This window comes from Bos grunniens, chromosome 3 (assembly GCF_055505025.1).
Source record: "Bos grunniens cultivar Pamir isolate PY7600 chromosome 3, Bosgru_T2T1.0, whole genome shotgun sequence".
Classification (NCBI taxonomy): Eukaryota; Metazoa; Chordata; class Mammalia; order Artiodactyla; family Bovidae; genus Bos; species Bos grunniens.
Window position 1 is genome coordinate 25,606,538 of NC_141167.1, and position 15,731 is coordinate 25,622,268.

The following is a 15,731-nucleotide window of genomic DNA, read 5'->3' on the forward strand; positions in this document are numbered from 1 at the left end:
TTTGCTCAACAAATACAATTTTTCATTTGCATTATTTTAGGTTTGTAACAAAACGAGGAAACCTAGTGTAAGTTGGAAATACAAACTGGTCTTGGGCTTTTTGTTTCACTAAAGTCAAATGAATATTCAAAGCATTCACATCTGAGGGATGAAAAATGAGGACTTTTTGAAGTGAAATTAAGCAGTAAAGACAGATATCCAAAAAAGATTGTCTCTATACAATTATGTTTTTTAAACAGAAAGTGTAAGGTACACCTACACCAACTTTTCATACGAATAATCCAAGACTGGTCTAACTTACACCCACACATACATACATAAATACATGCACACTCTCTTCTAGTCAGTTATGAGTACACACTAAATAACAATTTATAGCTGGCTGAAGCAGAGTGTGAAATAGGCTAAAGCTAACATTAATTAATTCCATGAACTCTTAAAATGAGCACCTATGTGTCACCTCCCATCTAGATGATGGGAAAATAAGAGGGAACAAAACAGATAAAATATTCTGCTTCCATGAGGCCAACATTTTAATAGGGTGGGAGAAAAATAAATATACACACAAGAAAATATACAGTTTGTCACATAATGATGAGTACTGTGGAGAAAAGAGCAGAAAGTATTGGTAAAGGAAGGTACTGCTGCTGCTGCTAAGTCACTTCAGTCATGTCCGACTGTGCGACCCCATAGATGGCAGCCCACCAGGCTCCCCCGTCCCTGGGATTCTCCAGGCAAGAACAATGGAGTGGATTGCCATTTCCTTCTCCAATGCATGAAAGTGAAAAGTGAAAGGGAAGTCGCTCAGTAGTGTCCAACTCTTAGCGACCCCATGGACTGCAGCCTACCAGGCTCCTCCATCCACGGGATTTTCCAGGTGAGAGTATGGGAGTGGGCTGTCATTAAGGGGAACATTAAATACCATAAACCTTGGTACAAATATAAATACAAATACCATAGGCCTCAGTGAGTAGAGGCCTAAAGGAAAGAAGGAGTCATATTTATATCTAAAAGAAGTATTATAGGCAGAAGTCACAATAAATGCAAAGCCAGAATGATCAGGTGGAAAGGGGTAGGAGTTGGAGTCATAGAGGAAGTAAAGGAGAAGAGTGATTAGATCGTTTGTCTTGAGTAGCCCACTTAAATGATTTTTTTCCCATTTAAAAATTTAGGTATAATTTATATATAGTAGCTCAGCTGGTAAAGAATCCACCTGCAATGCAGGAAAACCTGGTTTGATTTCTGGGTCAGGAAGATCCACTGGAGAACGGATAGGCTACCCACTCCAGTATTCTTGGGCTTCCCTTGTGGCTCAACTGTTAAAGAATCCTCCTGCAATGCAGGAGACCTGGGTTCAATTCCTGGGTTGGGAAGATCCCCTAGAGAAGGGAAAGGCTACCCACTCCAGTATTCTGGCCTGGAGAATTCCATGGACTGTATAGGCCATGGGGTTGCAAAGAGTCAGACACAACTGAGCGACTTTCATTTTCCCTTTCCTTGGAAGAAAAGCTATGACAAACCTAGACAGCATATTAAAAAGCAGAGACATTACTTTGCTGACAACAGTCCATCTAGTCAAAGCTATGGTTTTTCCAGTAGTCATGCAATGACGTGAGAGTTGGACCAAAAAGAACACTGAGTGGCAAAGAACTGATGCTTTTGAACTGTGGTATTGGAGAAGAGTCTTGAGAGTCCCTTGGACTGCAAGGAGATCAAACCAATCAAACCACTTTCGCACATACACATATATAGTAAAACTCATCCTTTTAAATGTATAATTCAATGAATTTTGATAAATGCATACATTTGTTTAACCATCATCACCCATCAAGATAAAGAACAATTCTATCGTCTACCTCCCAATTCCCTTATCCCCTGGCAACCTGTTTTCTATCCCTAGTTTTGCCTTTTCCAGAATGTTATATAAATTTAGTTATAAATGTCATATAAATGGCTTCCTTCATTTAATGTAATGCATTTGAGATTTATCTATGTTGTTGAATATATCAGTAGTTCACTTCTACCTATTACTGATTGGTATTCCATTATGTAGCTATGTTACAGTTTGATTACTGTTTCTCCAATTGAGGGACACTTGAGTAACTTCCAGTTTGGGGTGATTACAAACAAAGCCAATATAAACATCTGAGTACAGACTTCTGCATAAAAATACATTTCTCTGTTACTTTCATTTCATTGATATAAATACCTAGGTGTGACTGCTGGGTCATATGGTGTGTATATTATAACTTTATAAGAAAGTGCCAAATTATTTTCCAAAGTGGATGTGCTATCATTAATGATTCCCATCATTAATATATGAGCATTTCAGTTGCTCTTCATTTTTGCTACTACTTGGTATTGTCCTTTTTTTTTCTAAATACTATTCTATTGATAATTAGTGTGTATCTATTGTGGTATTAATTTGCATTTCTCTAATGACTAATAATGTTGAGTATCTTCTCACATCTTTATTTGCCCTGATGTATATCTTCCTTGGTGAAGTGTCTGTTCAAATATTTGGCCCATTTTTAAACTAAGGGTTTTTAAAAAAAATTGAGTTTTGAGAGTTCATTATATATTTTGGATATTAGAAAGATGACTTTTCTATCAGTCTGTGGCTTGTCTTTTCAGTTTCTTAACGATGTCTTCTGAACACAAGTTCTTAATTTTGATGAAGTCTAAATATTTGTTATTTTTTGACTTGTGCTTTTGATGTCAGAACTAAGAAATCTTTGCTTCACTCAAAACCATGAAGGTTTTCTCCTATGTTTTCTTTTAGGGCTTTAATAGTTTTAGGTTTTACATTTAGGTTTATGACCCATTTTCAGTTAATTATTGAACATGATGTAAGATATGGATTGGAAGTGTTTTTACTGTTTTGTCTTCAATTTTGTTTTGCATATGGATATTCACTAGTTTGCAGCATCGTTTGTTGAAAAGACCATCCTTTCTCCATTTTATTGTCTTGGCACTTTTTAAAAAATCAACTGATGATCCACACATGTGGATCTATTTCTGGATTCTTTGTTCTGTATCATGTATATATGGGACAATCATTTTGGCAATCCCCACACTGTCTTGATTATACTGTCTTGAAATCTAGTAGTGTAAATCCACTGACCCGTTTCTTTCACAACTGATTTTTGGCTATTCTAGTTCTACTGGCTTTTCATAAAATTTTAGAATCCATTTGTGAATGTCTAGAAAAAGAAAAAAAAATCCTGCAAAGATTTTGACTGAAATCACCGTAAAGATTTTAGCTTTTATTTTGAGATATGAAGACAGGTGATGTGAAATGACATGATATGCCAATTGTTTTAAGAAGAATGTATCAAAAGACATATAGGAAAGGCAAAATGGAGGCATGGAGTCAAGCTGCGAGGATACTAAAGTAATCAAGGTAACAGAAATGGTTGCTTAGGTGAGGGTGGTAGCAATGGGGTTAGTGAGGAGCATGTGAGTTCCACGTATATTTTGAAGGTAGAGTCAACAGGATTTGCTCATTAAATAGGGACATGAAAGAGAGAAGTTCCAAGCTTTTTGGCTCAAACAACTGGAAAGATTTTCCACTTATGATAGGGAAGACTGTGAAAGGTAAGATTGGGTGGGGAGAGTAAGATCAGTTGTTCAGTTTAAGATATGTTAAATTTGTGATGCCTATTAGACATCTAAATGGACATGATGGGCTGGCAATTATACATTCATGTCTGGAGTTCAAGGAATGGGAGGAGATGGAAATATAAATTTGGGGGCCAAATGTATAGACAGTACTTAAAATCATAACAATAAATGAGATCATCAAATAAGTGTAATAGATCTTATACAGGTATTGCTGGTCTGACCCAATCCTAGAGCCATTCTCTGCTCCTGGCAACCAATCATCAATCTAGAGGATATAAAAGCTTACTAAAAATACAGCCTCACTGCTGGATAAAGTAAATCAAGGCAAATGAGATCATATTTCATAAACTAATATTCAGATATATGATTTTTGGGCTGCTTCTGGATATGAAGAACAGGCTTCAGGTAGTAGTTCGGATACCATGAAAATGAAATTTCTAGTTTAATGGTTCACAAGGCTAGTAGCAGAATACTTTAAGTGGAACCACCTAAGCAATGCTGCTGCTGCCGCTAAGTCGCTTCAGTCGTGTCCAACTCTGTGCGACCCCAGAGACAGCAGCCCACCAGGCTCCCCTGTCCCTGGGATTCTCCAGGCAAGAACACTGGAGTGGGTTGCCATTTCCTTCTCCAATGCATGAAAGTGAAAAGTGAAAGTGAAATCGCTCAGTCGTGTCCGACTCCTCGCGACCCCATGGACTGAGCCTACCACGCTCCTCCGTCCATGGGATTTTCCAGGCAAGAGTACTGGAGTAGGGTGCCATTGCCTTCTCTGACCTAAGAAATAAGTCTCTATAATTATAGTAAGGTGTATTTATATATTGTCACCTTCCTTACTAAGTTGTTGCAGAGATTCAACAAGTTAATATCTGTAAAGTGCTCAGCACAGAGTTTAGGACACATTAACTGCTCAAGAATTGATGCTTTTGGACTGTGGTGTTGGAGAAGGCTCTTGAGAGTCCCTTGGACTGCAAGGAGATCCAACCAGTCCATCCTAAAGGAGATCAGTCCTGGGTCTTCACTGGAAGGACTGATGTTGAAGCTGAAGCTCCAATACTTTGGCCACCTGATGCGAAGAGCTGACTCATTGGAAAAGACCCTGGTGCTGGGGAAAGATTGAGGGCAGGAGAAGAAGGGGATGACAGAGGATGAGATGGTTGGATGGCATCATCGACTCGATGGACATGGGTCTGGGTGGACTCCAGGAGTTGGTGATGGACAGGGAGGCCTGGCGTGCTGTGGTTCATGGGGTTGCAAAGAGTTGGACACGACTGAGCAATTGAACTGAACTGAACTGCTCAACAGACAGTGACATGCTGATGGCAAAATTGATTATCATTATGGTCCAGTGTAATGGTATTATCTATGTGAAAAGAAGCAACTTACCTAAGATGAAAACACAAACTATAAAAAACAGTTTTAGTTTAATAACCTGTTCATGGTGCCACCTTCATTCTTCCTGTGTAGAATAATAGATAAAAAGAATACTGGATCGGAGTTCTGGTTCTGCCTTTACTAGACAAATGCTAGGTAAGAATTTTAAAATAGGCATTTTAATCCTGCTATGATCTTATTTTCTTCATCTGTAAGATGGTAATGATTGTTATCTCCCATAATCCATTTTGTAGGATGGTTGTGAAGATTAAATTAGAGAATTGAAGAGAAGTGCCAATGTTTTTAATTCTATGTTCTTCTGTTCTCTCATTTAGTGGTCTTTAATATTGCTTAGGATTTTCTACTTGAAGAGGCATAAAGATTGAAAGGAACCAACTCTGGGTAGATAGGCAAAAACATAGTGTTAGAATTTTCTGTTTGAGGAAACCAGCAGCAAAAGGGAATAGCTTTGGGTCCATTCTTTCCTACCCATGATTCCCCAAAACCTGGCCTTTCAGCACTTAGCTCTAGTGATTGAGACTATGTTCCAAATTTGCCCATTTACAGTTCTGAGGAAGTCCTATGCTTTTCTCCCTTTTTTCCAGCCCATACCTTTTGCCATTCGTCCAGTCACCTATCTATTCAATCCATCCAAAATACTCTTCTACTTCATCTTTAACCACCAATGTATTATCAGTCCTCCAAAGCTTCCTTCCTCTGTTAAGTCTTCTCGTTGCCTTCCTAGTCAGAGGTCATCTTCCTCCAAACCTGCTATTCTAATAGTTTTTACAATGTGTATTATGTTTTCCTATAGTTATTTGGTATTCATCTATCCCCCTGTACTAAACAATGAGTTCCTTGAGGGTACAGGCTGTCTCACACTTGCTAGATAGTACCCACAGTACCAGACTCATTGATCTGTACACACAAAAATATTAACAAATATTTGCTGAATATTGACTGATTAAAGTCTTGCGAGTCAACAATCTTAGTTGAAACCTTCTCTACTTACTCCAAACTCAGTGACAAAAAACAATATTCAGGAAAGATTTCTTAAAGGATATGTAGTTCATACATTTCTTTAAAAATAAATTTTTAAAAAATTTTTTGGCTGCGCTAGGCCTTTGTTGCTCACAGGCTTTCTTTAGCTGTGGCACATGGGGGCTAGTTTCTAGTTGCAGTGCACAGGCTTCTTACTGTAGTGTCTTCTCTTGTTGCAGAGCATGGGCTCTAAGTCACGCAGGCTTCAGTAGTTGTGGCTCCTGGGCTCAAGAGCACAGGCTCAACAGTTGTGGCACATGGGCTTAGCTGCTCTGCAGCATGGGGGAATCTTCCCAGATCAGGGATTGAACCCATGTCTCCTGAATAGGCAGGCAGTTTCTTTACCACTGAGCCACCAGGGAAGCCCCATACATTTCTTTAATTATGATAAAATCCATTCTTTAAACTGAACTATCAGAAAAATGTATTGTTTGAGCCTTTGCAGAGATGCTTTCATTAAATTGTGCTCTGGTCTTATGACTTTAAAGTTGAAAGTTGTAAGAAGCTGTTATACATGACTTGCTATTGCTATTACAGCTACTGGATATACTTGAGAACAGTATTCACCATACTGCATACTTTCCTCTCGAACAGGAACCATATGGAACATTGCTCTATGGTCTTTGTGCTTGAAAAATCTAGGCACCTTCTGAGGGACTGTAACATCAGCTTTTATCTGATATTATAGACAGAGTAACACCTGTAAACAATCATATTTTCCTTTAGCCCAAGAGAAGCAAATAACAAATTCTGTGGCAAATGTACAGAACTCAGTCATATGCATTTGGTGTCTCTGCTGGATTATCTATTGTCAACATATTAATCTTATCTTTGGCTTTATCTTCCTTAATTTACCTTGTCTTGATTTCTTCATCTTTTCTTTTGCTTTTAATCCATTTGAATCAAATTGCATGTATTTATGTCAGTTATTTGAAATTCATTTTGGAAAGAGTAAGTAGATATATAAATTAGGAAGACAGCACAAATTTTTCTTGCCATTTCTTTTTTTTTCCCCTTCAGAATAGTCTTACAGACTTTCACCTTATCATGGCCAAGGACCAGATCAAATGCATTCCTAGATTTTACTGATTTTACTTCAGGACTTACCATAGCAAAATAAAGCCAATTCTGAAGGAATTTTCCTGTAACCAAGGTGATCTAACTATTCAGTACTTCATTTTTCTAAAGAATGTTGTAATACTTAGAGATAATGAAAATAATAAAACCATTCTTGTTTCTCTACAATTACATAGCTTAGGTTTTCTGGTTAGAAAGGGATGCAGTGTTACTGTGAAAAGTCAGGTGACTCGGTTTCTAGTCCAGATTATGTGTCCAACCAGTTTAGTGACCATAAGCAAACTGGATAATCTCCCTGGGTCTCAGTTTTTTCAGAGGTTTCAAAATACCAGCTTTTCCCAAAGAGACATTTATTATACACTAGTGTGCTGAAATATGTTAACTGGTGCTCCATGAAAAAATAGGAACTGAGTCTGGATAGCACTGAATTAAATTGAGATAGGTGCTCGTGCTCAGTTGTGTCTATGACTCTTTGCCACTCCATGGACTGTAGCCCATCAGGCTCTTCTGTCCACAGGATTTTCCTGGCAAGAATACTGGAGTGGGTTGCTATTTCCTCCTCCAGGGGTTATCTTCCTGATCCAGGGATCGAATCCGTGTTTCCTGAGTCTCCTGCGCTGGAGGCAGATACTTTATCCCTGAGCCACCAGGGAAGTCCAAACTAAGATAAGCAGAAGATAAAGAGTTTCTCAGTGGTGGGATTTATAAAAGCCATTAATGCAGCTCTCTGAGGGAAAGGATAGTTCAGCATTACCTGAAGTTGTTTTTGGGAGTACACCAAAGGACAAGTTCAAGTAATGACTAACTGCAAAGTATGACTTATCCTTTCTCCCCCTGCGTCCTGTCCTTATACATGTTTACAGCTGGTACACACTTCCACTGAAGTATGCTAAAGGATATTTATGGGGTTTTCTATGAGAGGACAAGCTTTACCAACATTGGAAAGAGAGAAAATTTTAGCGAAGGGTAAATAAGGTAAATCATCAGAAGAAAGTACATATGCTACCAAGCTCAAGATCCCTTGGAGATGGGAAAAGCTACCCACTCTAGTATTCTGGCCTAGAGAATTCCATAGTCCATGGGGTTGCAGAGAGTCGGACATGACTGAGTGACTCACTTTCACTTTCTAGGTCTAAAACAGGCAGTTAATTGTGTACACTTGGCATCTGGCAAATATATGTTGAAAATATACTATTAGAGAGAAAGCAAGCACATTTGTGAAACAGCATAAAAGTAAAAGTTCTAATATTTTAAAACTATATTTCTTGGGACTTCCCTTGTAGTCCAGTGGCTAAGACTCCATATTTTCAACGCAGGGGTGTGCTTAGTCACTCAGTTGTGTCTGACACGACTCCACGGACTGTTGCCTGCCAGGCTCCTTTGTCCATGGAATTTTCCAGGCAAGAATACTGGAGTGGGCTGCCATTTCCTACTCCAGGGCATTTTCTGGACCCAGGGTTTGAACCCAGGTCTCCCACCTGGCAGGCAGATTCTTTACCAGTGTGCCACCTGTGAAGCCCTCAATGCAGGGGGCTTGGGTTCAATCCCTGGTAAGGAAACTAGATCCTGCATGCCACAACTAAAGATGCTGGAATTAAGACCCTTTGCAGCCAAATAAATAAATACTTTTTAAAAACACTGTATTTCTTGAAATAGCCTAAAAGTATAGTGACAAATCTCTTATCCAAACTTTTATGAAACTCTACACACATGATTCCTATGGTCATACACAATGAAAAATGGCCTTGTACTGGAATGGAGTAAGCAAAAGAGCATGAGCTTGGTACACAGTCATAAAGACCTAAGTGAGAATCTCAGCTGTTCCCATTTCTATGTGTGACTTCTCAATGAGCTTCAGTTTTCTCACATGTGAAGAGAAATCTCTAACCTTATAGCTTGTTTTAATGGTCAATAAGTAAACACAGGTAAAGCAGCTGGCAGAGTACTTGACACAGAAGATGTTCAACAAAGTTATTTCTACCTTCCATTATTGAGAGTCTTCAGCATGTACAAAGACTAGAGTTTGTCAGGTATAGTATCTTGCACATATGTGATAGGCACTCAATAAGTGTTTGAACATGAATAAACTCTGATTTCCAAACGGTGAAATCTTACGCATTTCTCAAGACCTACCTCAAATATCACCTCTTCTATAGTGTTGTCTGATTTCAAAAGCTGTGAAAGATTTTTACTTTGCCCCTAAACTCATAAGTATTTTGCTTTTATTTCTCTCATGTTATTTAGCACCTTTTCCCTTGATCTGCTGTTAATTGTAGACATGTTGCAACTTCCCTACAACATGTAATCTCTTCTTGCAGGCAGAAAATGTCTTTCTAGCCTTTGTTTCTCTTTCAGTGCTAAGCATAATTCTTATTCAAAAATCATTTGTTGATGCTGGAGAGGATGTAGAGACAAGGGAACCCTCCTACACTGTTGGTGGAAATGTAAATTGGTGTATTCACTATGGAGAACAATATGGAGGTTTCTTTAAAAACTAAAAGGAGAGCTACCACATGATCCAGCAATCCTACCCCTGGGCATATATCCAGAAAAGATTAAAAGCTCTAGTTTGAAAAGATACATACACCTCAGTGTGTTTACACTGAGGTATAAACAGCAGCCCTGTTTACAAAAGCCAAGACATGGAAGCAACCTAAGTGTCCATCAACAGATCAATGGATAAAGAAGATGTGCTACCTATACAGGATGGAATATTACTCAGCCATAAAAAAGAATGAAATATTGCCATATGTGGCAACATGGATGGACCAAGAGATTACCATACTCTTGTGAAGTAAGTCAGACTAAGAAAGACCAATATTATGGTTATCAAAAAGGAAAGAAGGGGAAAGGGATAAAATAGGAGTGTGGGATTAACACACTACTATATAAAAAATAAACAAAAATAATTTATTGTATATCATAGGGAACTATAGTCAAAACGTTGTAATTATCTATAATGGAACAGAATTTGAAAAAAAAAAATATGTGTGTGTGTGTGTGTGTGTGTATCTGAATCATTTCTCTGTACACCTGAAACTAACACTATGTTGTAAAATCAACTATATATCAATTTTTAAAAATCTGCTGAATAAGTTATGAGGCAGCATCCTCTGACAAAGAATGAAGACTAATGGAGTTTTCCTCAGCCCAAGTTAGGGCCCTCCAGGCTTTTCCATCACTTGCTTCCTCTTTTGATAAATGAATTTGGCCATTAATTTCACGTCTAGCAAAAAGTTCTAAAAGTCCTTTTCTGCGAGCCATCCAAGGAAGTCATTTGATACCACTTCCTTTTTTTTCCCATTGCACTTCAGATAAATCACTAGAATACCTTTTACAAATATTATGTAATTTTATTTTTATAAGACTATGAATTCCTGGAAGGGAGGACCCATAGCCCTGTTCCTAAAGATTTCAGACATGTTCTAAGTAGGCAAAAAATATTTGCAAAATGAGTGAATGAAAAATTCTCTACGTTATCATAGACATGACATGAACTCAAGGGGGAAAAAAAACATCAGCTAAGCTAAATGGATTTCTCATAATTAGGGGCCCAGTGCAAGATGTTGTAGGAGTAATTCTCTTTCTCTGGGTGGGTATAGTGAAGTCTGGGAAAAGGGGAGAAAATACAGTCTTTGTGGGGTGAGACAATATTTAGGAAGGATGGGAATATCTGTCAGGCAGGAAAGGGGAGAGGAATTGAGAAGAATAGAAAACCATGAATCTAGTACAAGGTCAAGCTTTCTAAGAGTTCAAAAACATAACAGATCAGGAATGATTCTTCTTAAAAAAAGGTTAGTTTTCCATACTAAAATGAGTCTGGGAAAAGTGGAAAGAATTAAGTTATAAGACATATTAACATCCTTAGTAGCAAATGCAATGGAAATAGACGTAGCATTTTAATAACTTTTCTAAAAATTATGCCCTACCTCACGTTCTTCTTCTTGTTCTTTTCGAATCTGTTCCAAACGAAACTGTTCTGCCATCTCTCTCTCATGAGCTTCCCTCTGTTGATAAAAAAGAATGGAATTCAACACTCAATAAACACTGGTCTACTTAAAAAAAGAAAAAATCCATTCTCAGCATGGCCCAGAGGTACACTATAGTAATGAAAATGTTTCTCTCTGGAACAAAGATGGAAATTAAAGCAACAACAAAGCATAGGTCTTGGATCATGTTTAGGTTCCTATTAAACTTGTGTTTAGGTGCTCTGGGTATTGCAGCATTCAAGATCCTTTAGAGCCTTTCTCTGGTCATCCTTTCTGGTCTTTTCTGCTACCTCAGTTCAGTTCAGTTCAGTCAGTCGGTCATGTCAGACTCTTTGCCACCCCATGGACTGCAGCATGCCGGGCTTCCCTGTCCATCACCAAGTCCTGGAGCTTGCTCAAACTCATGTCCATCAAATTGGTGATGCCATCCAATCATCTCATCCTCTGTCATCCCCTTCTCCTCCTGCCTTCAATCTTCCCCAGCATCAGGGTCTTTTCTAATGAGTCAGTTCTTTGCATCAGGTGGCCAAAGTATTGGAGCTTCAGCATCAGTTCTTCCAATGAATATTTAGCACTGATTTCCTTTAGGATTGACTGGTTTGATCTCCTTGCAATCCAAAGGACTCTCAACAGTCTTCTCCAGCACCACAGTTCAAAAGTATCAGTTCTTCAGCACTCAGCTTTCCTTATGGTCCAACTCTCACATCCAGACATGACTACTGGAAAAACCATAGCTTTGACTAGACGGATCTCTGTTGGCAGAGTAATGTCTCTGGTTTTTAATACGCTGTCTAGGTTTGTCACAGCTTTTCTTCCAAGGAGCACATGTCTTTTCATTTCATGGCTACAGTCACCAACCTCTCCTGTACCCAAATATCAAGCCAGCCTCTGTCATGAACCCCTGCTTTCTGCCCTTCCTGCTAGCATATATTAATTCCTCTCTTATCTCTCTTTCTCTATCTGGTTGGAATAAACAGCCTCTTCTATGAAACCCTTCCAAGTACATTCCCACTTCTTGGCTGTCCATAAAAGCTTTCCACTGGAAATTCTGTTCATTGAACTCTTACAGAACTCAGGGCTTCCCTTATGACATTTACGATCCTTGCCCAAGTGTTCCAGCTATCTGTGCTCTTAACTTAATCTACTCTCAACCACAGTGAGCCTTCTTTCGAGGGTAAGAAACTGTGGCTTATTCATTTTCCTCTTGTGGAAGTGTGTGCTCAAAAGCACTAAATAAGCCAGTGGTTCTCAACCCTGACTGCACATTAAAATCACCTGAAGAGTTTTTAAAACATTGCTAAATTTCACCATAGGCTGATTAAAGAACAAATGAAGTAAATACTAGGCCCATTTGTATCTTCATTTCTCATGATTCTTGAAAAAGCTATATCTTGTCAAAATGGACCATGCTTTAAGAACCAGAGGCAGAATTATATTCTTTCTGTTAACTGAATCCAGCTTTCTCCAAGGCAAAGCCACCTCTCATGGATCAAGATGATTAAAGGACTGGCACTTAAATAATCAAAGACTATTTAGGACTGATGTCTTTATCCCAGAAGTCCCTTGACCAAACCTACCTTTGCTCTGTCAGCCTCAAGTGAAAGGCGATAGGCCTCATCTTGTTCTCTCTTCACATTTTCTCTGGCTTCTCGTTCATCCTTATTAAGAAAGGAAAATATTCAATGCATTTTACCACATTACTGTTTTTTAAAGAAAAAAACAATAATCCCCTTGTCTTATCCCTGTATAAATTTATTATAATTAACAAGGCACTTATAAAGTATACAGCATAAACAAGTAATAAGGTGCACAGCACAGTATACAGTGAAAATAAAAAGTTTGAAGCTGAGTGCCACCACTTACAAATTGTGTGACCTTGGGTAAGTTATTTAGGTTCTCTAGGTCTTAGTTTCCTCAACTATAAAAAAGAAACAACATTTGTCTCATAGGGTTGTTGTGAGAATTCAATACCATATTATATAAACTATTAATATCTAGAAAAGTACTTGACATTTAGTTCATTTTCAGTGATTAGTTCCTTTCTCTTTTTCTCCTGATTTTTCTAAGATAAACTTGGAGACTGTCAGAACTGGGCCTAAGGGTTGGGGGACAGAAAAAGACTAGGAAGTAATCCCCTGGTCAGCACAGAAAGAGGCTGAAGTGTCACCGCTAAAGCTTGGTTGTGCTGTGCTGTGCTTAGTCGCTCAGTCATGTACGACTCTTTGTGATCCCCTGAACTGCAGCCTACCAGGCTTCTCTGTCCATGGAATTCTCCAGGCAAGAATACTGGAGTGGGTTGCCATGTCCTCCTCCAGGGATCTTCCTGACCCAGGGATCGAACCCAGCTCTTCTGCATTGCAGCTGGATTCTTTACCATCTGAGCCATCAGAGAAAGTATTTCCCCATAACATTCACACTCATGAAGTGCACATAATGTAGAAGTTATTTGAGTTGAAGATCTTTTAGAATATTTTTAATGTCAGAACTGATTATGCCATCTGCCTACATTTAAACTGTGATGTTATATGAAATTAAGTTAATTCAACTACCAGAATTTATTTGTTAAATTCTGGAGTATAGCCAATATATCAAGGTGCTGTGCTGTGCTTATTCGCTCAGTCGTGTCCAACTCTTTGTGACCTCATGAACTGCAGTCCACCAGGCTCCCCTGTCCTTAGGGATTCTCCAGGCAAGAATACTGGAGTGGGTTGCCATGCCCTCCTCCAGGGGATCTTCCCAACCCAGGTATCAAACCCAGGTCTCCTGCATTGCAGGTAGATTCTTCACCGACTGAGCCAGCAGGGACATATTTATCAATACGTGTACTTAAATTTAATAAATACCCACATTGGTTGACATTAGAGTAGAGCTTCCTTTTATGGTTATTTTGCAGGATAGGTTGAATCATATAAAGTCACCAATATTTGCTGGCTTTTGACCCATAAAAATGGATATTTAGTACGGTTTAACTTAATTCTTTCTTTTTGTCTCCTTGATTCAATATATGTTTACTCAGGCTGAGTATATGCTCAGCACTGTCTTAGGTGCACCCTGTGATATCTACTCAAGGTTGGCCTTCTCCCTGAAGTCTCATACTCCTTTTGGTTTCAATGATCCCATTAACTCTACAATCTCTGGTATAAATAGTAACATTTCATTGATTCCTAGTCTTTCAAATAAAAAATTATAAAGAATTAGATGCTGCCGTCCTGAAGTTAATTGCTATACTCTCTATGATGAAGTATGCCAGGGAAATTTAATGTTACAATAAAATATCAGGAACAATGTTTAACCTGAGAGTCACTTAGATTGCAAAGTAATCAGGATAATTTACAAGCCATGTAATATTATTACACATGAATAAAACTAGGTTGTAAAAACTTCTACTTGGAGACTTAGTACTTAGCTATTAGTATTTTCATTTTAAAGAAATAGAAGCATATTCCTTTAAAAATATCTTCATTGATTCCAACGGGTATTTCCCACTTTGGTCTACATACTACAGTTTTACTATGACCAGGTAAAACCAGACTGATGAGACATATTTTGTATATTTCTGTTTATATTTACATTTGCCTAACTCATTACTTTGTAAGCACCTCCCTCCCCCAATATACAAGCTTGTACAGAGTGGACACTTAATAGCTCTTTTGGCCATGGCTGATCTATATTTGACGTATAATATCTTATTTTTTCACCGAGAGAGGTAATGAGAAGATTAGTAGACCTGTGTTCAAGTTCCAGCCATGCTATTAGCAAGCTGTGTATTCTTGGGTAAACAGTGTCTCCCTTTTCAGTCATTTATTAAGTTGAAGAATCGAATTTTTAAGGATTCTGTGCCTTTCTAAACAAGTCTATCTTTCCAAATTTAGATATCCCTAATATTATCAACAACCTATGGGAGTTCTCTTTTAATATTTCAAATAGGGAAATATTTAAGATGCTTAAAATTTTAACTGTAACATACTTTTGATCCCATCCGCAAATTAGTTTAGATTTCTCTTGTAACATCCTGTACTTTCCCTTTAAAAACATTTATAACAATTGTATTGTCATGTGATTGTTTATTTAATGTGAGAGTCCCCCATGACAACTGTAAGCACCATAAAGGCAGGGACCTTGTCCATATTACATACCGTTATATTACAAGTGTTTTGCACAATGCCTAACTTTTGGGAGGCATTTAACAAGCATCTGTTGAATAAATGAACTGCCTTTCCAGGCATAAAACATTTATTGTCTACTGTAAAAATTAGGGAGGAAAATGATACAGCTCATTCACAAAGCAGCTCCATCTGAGTCAATAAAATTGACTAGCTGGGCAGAAATGACCTGTTACGACACTATGTACACATCACAAAGGGATCTTCTAAAAGCTCTATGAGCACAAATACAGTCTAGGATAGAAGTATTCTAGTTGAACAGCTCTGTTTTAAAACAGACTGTTGCAGATATGAAAGGTCATTAAATACAGGGATCCATGGCATAAAATGTGGCACCTGTTGTGACAGGACTTCCTAAGCCAGCTAACTTTCTTCCTTCCCTCTCCCCTCTTCTCCTTTCTATTTCTCTGCCCTTCTTTCTTTCTTACAAATATTTTTTAAGCACCAATTTTACTTTAGGCATCAC

General features: G+C 38.2%; 1 protein-coding gene across 1 annotated transcript in view; it reads right to left on the reverse strand.

Annotated features, from left to right (window-relative positions):
- Nucleotides 1-15,731, reverse strand: part of FAF1 (Fas associated factor 1) — a 497,001-nt gene that overhangs the window by 49,949 nt on the left and 431,321 nt on the right. Inside the window, exons 16-17 of the mRNA XM_086387547.1 lie at nucleotides 12,680-12,760; nucleotides 11,043-11,120 (exon numbers count right to left, since the gene is read on the reverse strand). Coding sequence (XP_086243673.1) covers nucleotides 11,043-11,120; nucleotides 12,680-12,760 — 159 coding nt within the window. The remainder of the gene's footprint in view (nucleotides 1-11,042; nucleotides 11,121-12,679; nucleotides 12,761-15,731) is intronic.